This window comes from Passer montanus, unplaced genomic scaffold (assembly GCF_014805655.1).
Source record: "Passer montanus isolate IOZ18808 unplaced genomic scaffold, ASM1480565v1 scaffold260, whole genome shotgun sequence".
Taxonomy (NCBI): Eukaryota; Metazoa; Chordata; class Aves; order Passeriformes; family Passeridae; genus Passer; species Passer montanus.
Genome location: NW_024367262.1, coordinates 60,120 through 77,051, shown reverse-complemented (window position 1 = coordinate 77,051; position 16,932 = coordinate 60,120). Strand labels below are relative to the sequence as shown.

General features: G+C 36.0%; 1 protein-coding gene across 5 annotated transcripts in view; it reads right to left on the bottom strand.

Annotated features, from left to right (window-relative positions):
- Nucleotides 1-16,932, bottom strand: part of PDE10A (phosphodiesterase 10A) — a 143,765-nt gene that overhangs the window by 70,072 nt on the left and 56,761 nt on the right. For all 5 annotated transcript variants that reach the window (XM_039712281.1, XM_039712283.1, XM_039712280.1 and 2 more), the window contains one exon: nucleotides 1,384-1,412. Coding sequence is in view for 1 of the 5 variants with exons in the window: in XM_039712278.1 (XP_039568212.1) it covers nucleotides 1,384-1,412 (29 nt within the window). In the remaining 4 variants the exon portion in view is untranslated. The remainder of the gene's footprint in view (nucleotides 1-1,383; nucleotides 1,413-16,932) is intronic.

Here is a 16,932-nt window from a genome sequence, read left to right as displayed (position 1 = left end):
TAGTTCAGATGTGGTATTCAAGATCCATTCTGTAATTCTGTTTTACAGAGGTTTAGGTAAATGTTAATGTACTAAATTAATAACAATTAAAAGGAACTTTCCCACATACATAATTAGAGCTTCTGAGATTTTTAGGCAGATCTTCAGTTATTTTGAGATCAAAATAATATACATAGATATACTAATAACAATAGTGCCATGTTACAACAAAAGGTATTCACTGTCATAACAGTAGCATACTAAGGGTTGAACAAAAACCATGTTGAAAACTAATGAATTACTAAAGCATACTAATTTTCACCTGAATTCTCAACACCTGTAAGTCCATGGCACATCAGGAATATGGAAAATGTCTGCTTGAATAAACTCATTTTTAGACAACATTTAATCTCTTGTAGACACATATGAGGTGAACTTCTGTTCCCCCTCATCCCAGCCCTCTGCTCACAGGGTTACAAAACTGAGGTTTCCACTACCAGCCTTAGTTCTCCATTCCTTCCACATTCTAGCATTTTCCAAAGGTCTTCTACTGAGTGCAAAAGCATCCATCCAGTTTTTGCAGTCTTTCAACCTGCCCTATTTTTAATATATGTCTGCTCCTCCTGGGAGCATCAAATAGTTTATGCATGACATTCAAGGAAATCAAAACAGGACTATGATTCCACCTGTTGTAAGGGCTCCCCTATCTTATGGAGTCCCTCAGGATGTCTGGACCCATCTGGGGGCAACAGATTGTCCTGTACTGATCTTTTCTCATTCACAGCAAAGGCACTCATTCCTAACAGATCCCTGTAGTTAGTCATCAGTCACAGACAGTTAGTCATCATGTCAGACAGATATTCTGCAGGACACAGTGCCAATCAGATGTAAGGCTAGGGTTGGGAGTCTATTACTGAATATGGTTTTTTAGGATTTTACATTACATTTCATGCAGACCACTGCAAAATATTTTAAATTAGAGAATTTACCTCATTGTATCATGCCACATCTCAAAATGGAGTTATTAAATTGAGCATTTTTTCCCCCTTCCTATGCTTGCCATCTCTTGTGGCAGTTACACTGATTAAATAGTCTGATGTTATGCTCAAAGTCCCATGAATTTCCTGGCTTCCATGAAGTACCTTTTTAAAACTGCATCATGAAAATAGCACTGGGAGAATTCTAAATGCAAAATACCCTTCAATTTATTTACAGCTAATCAAGTGTTCTTAATATTTATTTCCCTTATTAATTGTTCTCTAGACAGTCTGTACAGCATTTTTTCCTCTGGAGATCCAGTATAACCAGGAAATAGAGATAAATCTTGATCAGACTCTGTAGAAAAATTATCTCAAGTGAACAGTGGGCCACGCATTTTTAGAGGGGATAGAGAGCAGCACTTACCCTGCTGACTTCTTTAGGAGCTGTTTCATCTAAAAGAAAACAAACCAAACAATTAGTCACTCTGGGAAGTTTCCAGACTGAATGAAGTATGAGATAGCAAACTTCAAATTATTTTTGAGCACTTGTACAAAACTTTCATAATATGGTTCAATCAAGTGATTGAAATATCCTGAGGCTGGCTTGCATTTACAATTATTAAAAGCTTCTAAAGCTAAAAATCAATCGAAATTAGGATAAAGTATTTAGGAATTCCATCCTAACTTAATAAGCATACAAAATTTCAAACATTTCAGAACTCAGAGGGAAGCTGGTACAGGCCAACTGAACAGTAAATTTATATTTCAGTTCAGTAAGGGTATTGTTAGTACTGAGAATTAGTAATTCTCATAGTCTGAGAATTAAACGCCTTTGCTACCAGATGTATGTCACCAACATCCTACAAGGAAGCTAGTGAGCAGACTTAGACCCTCTGTTCTAATATCAAAGATGCTAGTCCTGATGACCTCTTTGGACATGGAAAAAAAGTCTGGTAGCCATAAGACAAGAAGAATATCATTGATGAGATCTGGCATAGCATGTTAAAAGAAAATAGATTACAAGATTATATATATGCATATATATATATATGTGCACACAAACTATAATGTTTTGTCCTTTCAAATGCAAACAGAATTTCATGCATTTTTGGTAAGCTTAATACATATAAGTAAACAGAGGTACAATATCAGAGCTAAAACATTGAGTAATATTTCTGAAAATGCAGGGAAAACGTTATACAGCAAGAACACATCTGCCGCAGGAGGAGTTTCCAACTTTCAGTTTAACCACCCCAAAAGGAGCTTAAACACACCTTTACAAACCTCCAGTTGGTTAGTTGTTTCTGAAAATATGAAGAGAACTATTTGCAACCTTTTATTTGCTCCTAGGATTCAAATTACTATACTTTGAAAATTAAAATTAAGTCAGGAAATAGATTTAATCTCACAGAAAATACCATATGATTATATTTGTCAAAGGCTCTTCATATCTTGCCATTTAAAGTGAACTTTTAAAAAACAAAGGTAGAAACCCCCCAGATTTTCTAGCCAACACATTTAATACATGATTTCTGATGAAAGAATTCTCTATAACAGTACAGATTTCCCCTCAAAATTGAGTGGTGCCACGGAAAATAATATATTTCATAACTATAAGCGAATGACTATTAGTCTCCTCTTAATTCCAGTCAAATGATATGCCACTAATTTACACATGCAGAATACAGACAAAATTAATTTGACTATTTAAGGCAGTTCTGTTGCTTCCAGTGCAATGTGCAACACATGCTCTGCCACATTCAGTGGTATCTTCCTGAACCAGACAAATCTACACGCCAGTTACAAGAAAAGCCAGAGCTACACTCAAAATCCCTCTCTCCTATTGCCTGATTTCTGACACTGAGCAACAGGAAATGTGAGCAACAGAAAACAGAGTGATGACATCACACTTTCCTTGGAGTGTACTCTTAGTTTTCAGTAACCAATGGATCAAACATTTATTCAATCAGTGGTGACACTTTTGTGTTTAAAGGATAGGGTTGTCTTCCTCACACTTTTGTGGAGTAAAAGGGGTGTTAGATTTTGTTTGGCTGATTATTAAACCTGAGTAACCAGCCTTTAACATTCTCAAAATGCTATGGGCTCCACAGTTTAAATACATAATACTAGAAAAAATATTTTATTTTGAATCTGCACACTATGTATTTCATCTGATTCCCTCTATTGACCTTATCATGAAGCCTGTGATTGCACAGATCTCTGAAGCACATTAAAAAAAAAAAAAAATTCATACTTGGATTTCTATGCAAGCCTTTTAAAAAATAAAACAAAACAAAGGCCAGTAAGTTTTTGACAATTGTAAAATGCTAAGCCAGAGCAGTCACAAAGAAAACTTTAATGCAAAGAAAGTTTTCAACATCTCAGCCATGACATTTTGAGGCATTTATCATGGAAGCAGTGATTCTAATGCCCAGTTAATTTTATCACAGGAACTCTTCTGCAAAAACAAAATCGACTTTCTCCCTGGTCTTACACTGTTCTTTTTTTCTGTGTAGTTAAATACTGCTGCTGGTACACTAATGTTGTTGATGACAGCAAACAAATGCTTAGGATTAACTCTGTTTGAGATCCCAGATCTACAGTCACAATTTCCTAAGGAATGTTTTCCCATACAGCAGATGTCCCTTTGACCTAATAATTTTTCTTTTCAAAATTTGCTTTAGGCTTCAGATAATAAGACACAAGTTGCTTGTAATGCAGATATATATTTGCTGGGTTTGGTTTGGTTTTTTTTTTTACCTTGAAAAGTGTCATATACCTATAGATCAACAGAAATTCCACATCAATTTGTGTAGATTGGTTAAAGACTGATCTCACCACCCTGAAATAAAGGTTTACTTAATCTCTGTGGTAGAATGGCATCAGTCAGATGAAGTTGCTCAGTCTATTTTAATTGCAATTTGCGTCCTTGCATCTTGAATCTGGCAGCTCCACTGCATTTGTAGGATCTTTCAAAGATACCTCAGCTGAGAGTGGGTTTCCTAAAACAGTAACTATCACACATATGCAAAAGAAATTTCAAGCCATCACTCAATAATGTCCTTGCTTCTTAACGCACAATCTCATTAATGGCACCTGAACACTGCTCCTGATTCTCAACAGTCTGGACTTACCTCACAATTCAGAAGCACTTCTTGTGCTACTTCACAGAAAACTGATTTAGTTTGTTTAAACATAGGCCTAGACATTGAAGGGGAATATTCATTAGATTGATTACTGGTGGCACACTGTGTTTCTTTCCCTGAAGCAGGACAAAACATGAATTCTAGCTATTTTACATGAACAATAAGATCTACACTGTTATTTTTAAGTTCTTGAAAAAGGATGCTCAGTTCTTCCTCTTAAGTAACATGCGTCAGAAAATAAATAAGGCCTGAACCAAGACTTCACTGCAGATGGTAAACAGAGAAACATATTGTCTGCCAAGTGGCCTAAAATTTTAATTCACTCCTTCACATATAAGCAAACAGGGCACTACACACAATAGGATTCAGGACACTGCATTTGACTGCATTAGACATACCTAAATCAGGTAAATTTGGAAGCTTATTATTTTCTATGGTCTGAGCCCAAACTAAACTGATGAAACAGTTGGAGCAATTTTGCAGGATGGCTTATTCTGGCCAGAAAACTTCCAAAAGGCATCTTCTGAAAGTATCACAAATCTTTGTGAGAACAGAAAAGCATGAGGAAGATCCAGGGGTTTTTTCTTTTTTTCTTTCTTTTTCGTCTTTCCAAAATTGCTTAGTACTACAAAACATACCAATGGATGGTAGCTTCACACGCATACATCCATGATCATAAAAATCCTCAACTGTAAAATGTATGCGGCAATTCAACTAACCTAAGGATGGCATTTCCACATCTGCTAAAAGCTCCATAAAATTCTATAGAAGTCTCTCAAGTTTAATATACCTCAGCAAAAATCATGTTGGAACCTGGGTTCTGACCATCAGGAAGCAACTTAATAGTTTCCAGCAGTAAATATGCTCTACCAAGAAAGTGTATGATTGTGTTTTATGGTAATTAGCTGATGACTTCATATCCTATTCAACAGGGCTGTTGAATGACAAGAGTGTTAAACTGGTTAGCTCATCTATATTATCAGTCAGCGAGGTGCAATCACCATTGTTTATTACTGGAATACAGCCACAAGACAATGGGCTGAAGAGTGTGTAGAACAGTTTATAATTTTTTCATACTTACCAGTTTACAGCTTTACCTTTATGCCCATATCTACTGCTTTTCTTGTCCGACATACAATTCTGCCTGGCTTTCAGTCCACTGGCTGCACTACAGCTTTCTTTAAAACTGACTGCATGTTATGTTAGCATGTTTGGTGAAGGAAGACTCTCATCCAATTTCAATGTATCTAAGAAACAACGTTATCACTACTAATCTGTCCTCTCACTTTTGAATAGAGATGTCCCTTCACTCTTGAATATTTTTCAAATACCAAATTCAAACTTCAAAATTGAAGTTTTATTGTGTTCAGCAGGTGTTTTCAAAGAGAAGAAAAATATTACATTGCTGTTGGCTCAGACATATACCTTAAGCAATTGCATTAAAATCAATAAAATTGCTACAGCATGCATTGGAAAACAGAAATGCTTTTTTGTATTAAATGTCACAGCATTTCTGATTCACGGTTGAAAGAGATGATTAAAAGAGAACACTGCATGAAGCAGGTCCTACAAAGCTCCAGCAACCTGAAGAGAAAGACCCACTGGATCTCGTCGACTGCAAGACATTTGGATATTTTAAAAACATGCACACCTTCTGGACCCTCCTGAGCCTGTGGAGTTTGGCTTGTTTATTCCTAGACCATGAATACCTGTTCCCAACTGATAAGATGCCTGGAGAACTTTAAGGAAAGGCACTTCCTCCTGCTTTCCCAACATCTAAATACAGACCACACTTCACCCTGAGCCCAACAAGGCAAGGGACAGGATCACAAAGCTCAGTGCCGTGAGGTTGCCATCCCTGGCATGGAGTGAGGCTTCCAAGATTGTTGGCCCAAACAGACCAAGAAATTTCAGCAGATTGTCAGCTTCTGGAGCAGGAAATACTGCATATGGCTCAGTAACAGCAAGAGAACATAATAATCTTATGCATGTTAGGAAGAATGGAATATTTCACTTATCCTGAGGAGATAGAATCAGATACCAAGATTTTTAGTAAACTTTTCGCTTTTAATTATTTCTATTTTGTTCTCATCCCTACCTTTTTGATCACTGTATTTTCATCTCCTTCTATTTAGGAACATAAAAGATTGGTTTTTAGGGAAAAAAAAACATGTCCATGTAATAAAACTGTAAGCTACTGAACTCTCAAGAAGTTGCTTAAAATTTTCAGATTCCAGCGTTTATCGCTATAGAGAATCAAAAGTAGGGCAAGAAGCTTTGCAGCCTGTGTGATTTTCGTCTTCCTGCACCTCTGACTACATTGAAAACAGCTGTCATGTTACTGAACTTTGCAGTAAAATCCTCAGAATTTACAGAAGACTCAAGACTGAGTAGTTTTCTTCTCTTTAGAACAGCTGACAAAAGCAACAAAAGAAAATGCCCCAGAGGAAGTTTGTTAATGCCAACAAGGGCAAGAGATCATTAGAGCTTGAGAGGATAAGTTACCACATGAGGGTGCAGTGATCCAGTGTGAAGCATATTTATGTCAGGGGAATCCTTTCAATCCCTTTGAAGAAACCATACTGTAACTGTAACACAGGTACATTTGGATAAGTGATGCATTTTATTTACTTTACTCTGGAGATTGAAAACCAAGAAACTGAAAAAATGTTTAAATTAATCAAGGAAAAAACCTGAAGATTAAAAGGACAGATTAAAATTTACAAATTAAGCCTTTTTGCTTTTAGGACATTTCAGCTGATTTGTTAGTAATCATAATCAAGCTCTCAGTGACTGAGTTGAATATTACGGAATAATGATGTGCAGGTAATTCATTACTTTGGAGTCTTTGAAAAATGACATGTTACACTAACATGATGAACAGATTAAAACCAATAGATTGAACTGTTTACTATTTATCAGTACCACCACTGTGAGTAAAACATTTTGCTTGCAATGAGAAGACCACTAAAAATATATATAAGATTATGACTTCAGTGTGTGGAAAGGAACAGAATATGTAACTACAAAATTATAGACAGTTCTCCATGGAAGATAATGACTGCACCTGATGAATCCCTGAAGTAGCCAGTTTTACTCTAAAAAGATTTTATAATGACAGATAATTATAATTCACAGGAATGATACAAGAAAAAATAATTTTAAAAGCTATCTTTTTGGCTGCTCTACAACAACAACAACAAAACAATCCAAGGCGTTGTGTATTTCAATATTCTTCTACTGACATTGAACAAATGCAAAATTTTAACTCTTATCTCTAACAGCAGGTGCAGTATTAAACATGCTAAGCCACATTTTAAAAAGTTTCCGGACAGGGATACATGCACTATGATTTTTAAAAAAATCTCCAAAGCAGTCTGGTACCAAATTCCTTGAAATGACAGGAAGTTTAATACTCCAGTGATGAGCAGGTGTGTTGATTTACTCTGCTTATTCTCACTGCTCACGTGACAATTCACGTGATCACTCACTAAGTTGTAGTGACTCAGCCACCTGTGAAACCCTAAGATGATATTAAGGTTATGTGAAGTAATTGAGGAAGGTTGTTGAACAGTGAGCTTACTAAAAGACAAGTTAAAAATGTGATGAATACCTGTTGTCCCTGGCTGAAAACAATAATGTTCCCAATGAAGCTCTGTTTATATAGCTCTGACTGGTCTTGTATAACCTTGAGGACATGCTGTAACAGCCAACATCAGACACTCCAACACCAGAACGCATCACAAAGTCGCGGCACCTAGCGGTCCACATGCATCAGGAGATATGGTCATTAAATGCCCTGGCACATCAGCATCCAGATTATCCTTTGTCCCAGACTGGTTCTCCAAATGGTTTCACAAAAATTTACAGGTAGAACTCAGTCCTCAGTGGACTGATGGTTTCTGAATATGCCCACCAAACCTCTGTATGCTCCACTCTGCCAGCAAATCTACTGCATATGAACTTTCAGTACAGAAACTTTGACACAAGCTTCAAACTGAGGGCTGTCTGTACTATCAGACACTGATGAGAGTCCCATCAAAAGATCTAGCTCCTTGAATCATTAAACCATAAGAAAGGGAGGTAAATCACAGTATCTCTGCAATTAGGAACATGAGAAACACTTAGTGACAGAAATCATCCCATCCTTAGGGATTACAAGGCAAATATGACTCAGACACATACTAACACAGAGAAGAGATTAAAGTGGAAATTTCAGAAGGAATTCAAAAGGAAAAAAAAAAAAAAAACAACAAAAAAGCAATGTCCAAAGGAAAACTGCAAAGTCAGATCTGCAAGCTTAGAGTAAATGAAGAACTGGATGTGTGCATGCAAGAAAAATTACTTTCATGTACGTTTTTTATTTAACAAACAAAATCCAATGCAGATGGTAAATTAATTGAAATACTTAATAAGAAATCAGGAAATACATAAAGAAATCAGCTGGAAAGCTAATAAACTATATCTAACACAGCAGTAAGAGAATTCTGTCAGTGGAATAAAGGGAACCAGAGCAAACCGCGCCTCTTTAGTAAGGCTGTAGCTGCCACCTGCTGGGATAAGGAGCTGTGTCTATCTCTCAAATTGTCAGTCTAAGAGAACTACTAATGATCACACACTGAGAGCCAGCAACCAAGCAAGAAATCTCTTCCTGCAAGCATGAAAAGGGTAATTCATAATCTAAGCCCCTTCTCACCAAGCCTTCAAAATAGTTTTGAAACAGTCACGATTGAGGAATCTCATAATTTGTCAGTTACAGCATCGTTCTTCCCAACTTCCTTCATCAGGCCTGCCACAGAGTTCTGTCAACACCAACACAAGTTTCTTATGTAAGCAAGCATCACGCAACTACTCGGATGAGGGATTTGGTAAAACAACCCCACAATACAACTGCTTCTTAGACACTTCCTTATATATTACATCTACCTAGTTCACAAACACCAGAGTTGTGTTAATTAACCCATTTGGGTCTGAGTAGATGTCAAACAAATGTACAAAGCCACACAGTTTTCACATGCGGCACTAATTCCTTCAGGAGCTACTAGGGGACCTGACCACTTCTAGACATAGGCCACTTGTTTTGACAACTAACTGCAGGAGGGAGATTAAGTCACCACACAGTACACCAAAGAGAACAGCCTAATAACCACATAATACGCTGGTAATTCAAAACACAAACATTAACATAATTAAATAAAGCAAGACTGAAAGAGCAAAGAAGAGCAAAAGGCTTTCAAAACAATTTCAAAAGGAGGACATGCAGGGAGAGAGGGACAAAGAGACCAGGATGAGCAAGCAGCTTCGACAAAGATGTCAGATGCTACCAATGGTGATGTACTTTACTGACCTCTCTAGGATTATTTTACTTTCTGCCATGGTGGAAAACAAGACCCAGTAAAAAAAAATACTGTTTACACAGATCAAAAAACCTCAAAACTGCATTTAAAGAAAACCATGTAAGTCACAAGCTAAGATTTGCACCAAAAAAATCCTTCTGTTTCCAATATTGTTCACTGCTAGTGTTAATGAAAAAAGAATGCTAGAAACTTAAATCATAAGCTTTAAAAATACAGCTGCCAAGAAGGAAAAAAAAAGGTAGTTGCTTTAGTGTGCTTTGCCACTTTCCATCAAGTGAACAGATGGCATTATTCAAATTCTAGTAGAAGGAAGTATTTAGAAGTTCATTAGACAACACTAACTATACAGAAAAAAACAGCAATATTGCAAATGAAGCTGCTGGATTCAAAATAGCATCAAAGTACAAATAAGGGTTATGAAATCACATTTATGAGTTAGTATACAAAAACAAATATGCCAAATGAAACAAAAGCACAAAGGAAATATAGAAAAAACTCTATAAAACAATAGTTTCTTTTCCAGGGTCACTTCCAAGTTACTCCACATATTCTGAGCCTGAATTCTATAAAAAGGACTTCAAGTTTGACAGTTTCTAAGACAGCTGAAAGGGGAAAAGTCTGTTACATTTGCTTTTCTTTAAATGTATACATAAAATTTACACTAGAATGTACAACAAGTAAGAATGAAATTGCTCCAGAAATAATTCACACATTACATTTATTCAGACTTACATTTTATTCTCTGAGGTGATATTCTTAGGAAATAAACAAAAGGCCAGCCAAATTCATCTAGCATATAGGTCAGCGCTTTTAAATGCTATGCCACAGTGGCTTATTTTATACCAGAGGTGCTTTATCTGCTCTTCTCTTCACTATTTTGAATTATTAGCCTACACTGGATTCACTTTGGGATCACTGATTTGTAATTGATTGCCTTACTTTCTATTGTCTTTCTTCCAGCCATAGCAATGTCTTGACTTGGTAAAGTGGTGTCTGTTAGGATTCTAATTAATTTGAATAAGATGCAAATTCCTGTCACCTACAAAATGTGTCAAAATGGATTTACTATAAAAAGAGATAGCTAACAAACTGAAAATTCAGCTTTCACTCCAAATTAATATATACCAGTTCCCATATGTGCAGATTTATTCAAATGCCAACACCATTTCTCTCTGCAACTTTTATTAATACAATCTGTGCTAATGTTTAACTCCTTTGAGCACCCTGACCTCTCTTGTGCATATTTTACTCAGTCTAACATGTCATTCTTGGAAAGTCCTTGCTTTGATACCTACATGGAAAATGACTCAAAGAGCAACGTGTACAGTTTCAAAGCACGAATCTTTCTCCAGAGTTTAAAGAATTGCATGGCACCTTTTCTTTTGAGGGATCCATCACCACAAGAGAACATCACTCTGTTGGAGTGAGTCCAGAGAAGGACCAAGTGGAGTGGAGGGATGGGCTACCTCTTGCATAAGGAAAGGTTAAGAGAACTGGCAGTTTTTTCCACCTGGAAAAAAGGCTTTACATAAGGGGTTACATAATTGCAGCCTTCCAGTCAGTACCTGAAGGGAGCCTACAAGAAAGATGGAAGGAGACTGTTTACAAGAGCCTGTGGTGACAGGACAAGGGGGAATGGATTTGAAATGAGAGTTTGTTTAGATTTGATATTATAAAGAAATTCTTTACTGAGAGGGCGAGGAGGCACTGGAACAAGCTACCTGGATGTAGGGTGTGCCATCCCTGGAAGTATTCAAGAGCAGGCTGGATGGAGGTCTGAGCAACCTGGTCTAGTGAAAGGTGTCCCTGCCCACAGCAGGGGGCTTGGAACTAGATGATCTTTAAGGTTCCTTCCAAATCAAACCAGTCTGTGATTCTATTACCTAAACCATATCCAGTGTTTTGTCAATGGTTGTCTATTACTTAATCAGATCAAACTGATGCCATCTCAGATCAGAATACTTGAAACTCTCTTTTCCTGAAGAGATTAAACTATCTGGAAAGGATTGTCAAGGTGTAGGTCCACACTAGCAGAAACCAATTTGAGCCTGAACTGCCACCTCTGTGCTCTCCTCGTTGCTTTGGGGCAGTTTACAGTTGAGCCGTATATATAATCTACAATTACATAAGTAAAACGACCAGTGCATGGGAAAGGCTGGATATTCACACCCAGGGATAGAAGCTAAAGGCAGGCAGTGCAGGCTTAAATCAACCACAGAGACATTTCCTGGGAACAAGAAGGTTCTGGCCTGAGCAAGCACCACTTGAGCTGACAGGATTCTTTGGCATCGCAGTTTCCTAATGACTGGGCTATTCAAGGCCGACTAAAGGAGCCTAAGATTCCCAAGACTTTCAAGGAGGCATTAAAAGTTGTCTTTGCTAAGATGATTGCTACTATTTTTTTTTAACATGACAAGTTGATTCATATGTAATAACTTAATATTTAATAAAACAAAACGCAATTATGGCTTCCTTCAGGATGGAGACATGGACACATCCTCTTTAGTAAAATGTAGCAGTTGCAGAGTTGTCAAATTTAATGGGTTTTTCCAGTCAAAGAACATGGTGATCACATCAACATTCATTTCTATTTATTAGTTTCCTTTAGCACAGGACTGGAATAAGTAAGAAGCTTTAATATGTTTGAGGTACCCGTAGAGCACACAGAGAAAGGTTTATGTAAGAATTCACACTATTCTCTTCAAATCTTGAAATATTTCTTAACAATCAAAACAAACACTGCTAAGCCATACTTCTGAGCATACTCTTTCCTTTGGTCTATCCTGCATCTAAATGAGTTATGATTGATTATTTAGATGATAATATTTTAGGAACAGTTAAAGGGGAAGGGCATTAAGATTGAAAATTATTTTCAGCTCCTAGTTTTGAATTATTTAGCCAAAACTCAAGTAGAAAACAAGCATGGAGAGAAATGTGCTTTGACGGCACAATGACAGATTCCCTAATCTTGTTCTAAAAGATGCCTGTGATTCCAGTGATTTACACTGTATTATTGACTTTAATACTTTCTTTTCCATTACAATTCCAGATACACTGGAAGAATCCAAACCTACTCCTACTCCCTAATTTACTTTTTTTTTTTTTTAATGCCAACTGTAGTATGAAAATGAAATTGGATAAGGTGTGCCAGCAAAATCAATCAATCAGGGTAAAAATGTGTTTGGTTCCAAGAAAAACCCATTGCTAGAGACTAGAACTTTTTCAAAAATATTTGAAAAGAAAAAGCGCCTATTATATTTCAGTTTTGTCTTGGGAGAAATATGACCTACAAGGCTAGAGAAAATTTATTCCTATGAATATCAAATACAAATTGATTACCATAAAATAAAAAGCTATGGCTCAATGCTGTAAATGGGTGGATGCACCTACTGTGCAGCAGAGAGTAAAAAATAATGGCTGGCTTTTTCCAGCCTGGCAGTCAGCTGTGTGGTGCAGACTGGGTTCTGATCCCAAAGACACATTCTTTTTGGCAACATTTTCGGAGATAGTGTAGAGTGCAAAAATTAAGTAAAACAGTCTTTCGATTTAGTCTATCAGTTGACCAATGCTAGTCATAATCATGCTGTACATAATTTGCTCCACAGAAAACACAGCACAAGAAATATTCAGAAATAATTTTTTAATGATGGAAACCTGTGTTCTCCTACTTAACATCACTTTGTAATTATGAAAACAAGCAAAAATCCTTATTAAGTACTTTAAAAGTTTTCATTTAAAATATTATCAGTCACTAAACTTCTTTTTTCATACATAATTTAGCAAGTGTCCTTTAATTTGATGCATAAAAGGATTTCCCACAAACATAAAACAAGTATATAACTGCATGCATTCCTTTAGAAACCCACTTTAGCATATTGGTTTAAGTTGACAGCTAATATTAATATAAACAGGGCTTATTACTTAAAATGCAACTTGTTATATCCTGGAAATTAGGTTTTCCTTAAGCCCGAAGAAACCCAGGCTCTACAGCATCATGGGAACGAAAATCAGCAAGAAAGAGAAATAGAAAAAATACTACATATTTGTTTGCATCTATGGGGTGCTAATTAGTTAAAAAGGGTGAGTGTCTCAGCCTGCCATCACCAATAGATTACACAATCCACTCCTCCTTTTTGTAGCCTATAGGCATCTAGCCTTGCTTTTGTCCTTTTCTCATCTGTGCTATGCTTCCCCAAAGGGCTCTCCTTTCAGTACATAAGGGAAAGAAGTAAACCACTTGGTAAAGCCACTTCATATCCCTATCTTTACTGGGAACATAGCCAAGGATGTTTACAAAAAGTATGAGTAAGCTGTAATGAGATGAGCATGTAAGCTGTTTTCTAAGCTTCTCTACTGACTGAGCTCAGTTTTTCATATAATATGCCACAGTATCTTTGAAATACTAATCTTCAGAGCAGTAATTTTCTAGTAAATGCTGAAACTAGTAGTGAGAAAATTTGTAAGATTCTGAATTTGTTCAAGGATTCAATAAGATGAGGATTTATAAGCAAGTTGGGAGGGTTCTTCAGATATGAGTTCAGTATGAAAGGCAGAAGCAAATACTTAGGTACTGACCATTTTTTTAAACCTATTTTTTGCATAGAGTAACGTTCTAGACAGTCACTGAGACTTAATCTTTAGATGTGTTTTAGGAGCAAACAACAAGCGCTTTGTATCATCAACCCAAAGAAAAGCACCACTGTTTTATAAGTATTTTTCTGCAGCATTTCAACTGGTTGTAAGGAATTCCAGATATCTTTTCTATGGAAAAAAATACATTTTGCTTTTGCATTAACCCAGTCCTTTCTATTAAAATTAACAAAATTAACTGGAGTTTTGTGGGTTTTTTTCCTGCGTATATAGATGCTGGTATCTAGAACTCAACACAGACTTTGTGCAACCACTAAAAGGAAAATTTGCAAAGATTAAATACGTCAAATGAAATGCATTTAACTAAATACAATCTCTTGCAACTAATCTGAGGTACTTTCAAAGCAAAGGTCAGACTGAGATAACATGATTACTGAGAAGTCAGAACAGAAATTCAATACTTTCTCTCAATACCTGTTTCCTCAAGTAAACACAAGAATTACCAAGCCAGTTTCCTCTGATTCCTCCTCTAAGCTTGGATCCTGGACGTGTTTTAAAAACATTTTCAAAACCAAAGGTGATATCTGATGCAAATGTCCAAAAAGAGGTCCTGGTAAGGATGAAAAAATGCCTGTCCTCCTTTTACTTTATTCTCCTTATTAAAATGTGTGAGCTTGTCACTTACCACAGCAAAGGTTTTCATTAACCTTTTGAGATGCAAATGAAGACTCAAGGACATGAAAACAGTCAGGGTAGAGAGTTCTTCAATATTTTTTTCTAAGAGGTAAAAGTGGAATCAGAATTCACCAAAGTTTTATGAAGTCAGAAAGCTCCTGACTTCCAGTCTCTGACATAAATGTCCCCTAATTACTGTACAAAAAATGCTTCTGTTTCTTCACTCTTTAAGAAAATCCATCTTCAGAAAGAGTAGTGAAAGATAACCATATCTGATAGATTTGGACATACCATGAGACAGAGAGAACTCTGAGACCAAGGAAAATCATTCCATCACTTTAACATGTAAAAAGAAGTGGCAGGCCTTGGAATGTAAACCTAGCAAAACTCTCCCAACAATCCTAGAATGAAGAAATATATTAATATATATTTTAAAAATGATAAGCCTAGAGAGGTAGAGGAAATTTAGTAACACCAGGCTTCATTCTGCCTATTTATCAAAAGGAAAATAAGGTACAAATATTAATAAGATGATGCTGAGCTAAGCCAGTGTTGATTTCAATGCCTAAAATTCTACATAAAGACAATCACTCAGAAAAAAACAATATTTTTTTAAGTCTGTAGAAGAGAGAGCTCCTCAAAAACTCAACTAATTAATTGTGGAACTTCCAGAGCTTATTTGAAATAAGCTTTTACTTTAAGATGCATCATAAAAGTAAAGAAAAACAATTATTGTAACTCCAGTACTATCCAAGATTTTATGCACATTTATTAAGAATGCAGAAAATCTAAGTCAAATATTCTCTCCCTTTAACTAGATTTACAAGAAGAAAAAATAAAAGAAACAAGCTGAACTTCCAACATGACATTTATTCCTCAGCATTCTGTGTATATTTCATTTTTTCCATTAAAATAATTATTTTGGCAAGGCTAACAATCAGAAATCTACCTAATTAATTTAAGCTGCCCCCAGAAATATTGCTAGATTTTCTCAGCACTTGTATTTTCCTAGAAGTGTTCCAGAAGCATCTCCACATATAGATAATGAACAGCTAGATAAACTAAAAAATGCTGAATTCCAAATTATAACAAGTCACCCCCATTTGTGCACAGAAAGTACATTGCCATTGTCATACTGCAAAGAAAACACTCAAATCACCTATATCATCCAGAAAAACAGCTTAGTTTTGGTGAGTTTCTTCAAAGCGCATTTAAAAGAATCTTGTTTATGTCCCCATGTAAAAAGGCCAATCTCAGCAACGTTTAAATAAATCTGACTATGTAGAAACATACAGCTGTAGTATTTATTCCAGAATTTGAGCCTGTGCATTCTCCAATCATAAAATAAAAATAAAAATAAGTCTATTTGTGAAGTACAAAACTGCCAACATGAGCCAGTAGTTAATTCATCAGTGTTTAGATCTAAAAACATAAAATATGCTGGACTGGATCATGACAAACAACAGTATTTCTGTAATGTCCTATGTTTTTGTGACTCTACAATATTGTTCTGTGACACCTAATGTGAATTTTGAAAAGCCAAAATTGTTTCTATAACTACTCAAACTGCACTGATTCAAAATTTGATAACTGTTATTAATCAGTGCAACAAAGAGTTTTTGATAAAGGAAAAATCCCTCTCAGAACATGAGAAAATACGTGCAAATACCCTTTTTCTCTATTATATGGTGCCATTTTCTCTGTACTTGGATGTATATCTATATATTCAGTGTACTTGGTGGATACTGTTGGCTGCTACAATAGGTACCTCAAACACTAAAACGTATCAGAGATTTATGGCCACTGTTTATGCCTCAGAAAAAAATTCTTTTTTAATACAATCATATTGGTAGATGGGGAGATGACAGTTATTTTCTCCAAAAATTGTTTTGGCCAGAGAACAGTTGTAAAAAATAACCTGGTAATAGTACACATTTGTAAAAACAATTATCTGTAAAACTAAAATTTTGTTTAAGAAAAGTAACAGACAATAGGGAGAACTCAGATTATTCTTCAACCACATTCAAGATTGACCATGAAATATAAGATGGCAAACCTGCAAGTGTCACAATGACATGGCTTCCTAGGTAATACAATGCCAAAAAAGCATATTCTGACAATTTAAAACTTCATTTGAAATAACCTCCTCTTTCAGAGGGGCATTCACTGTGTGGATCATGACAGCTCTGATTTAAAAAGGGTCAC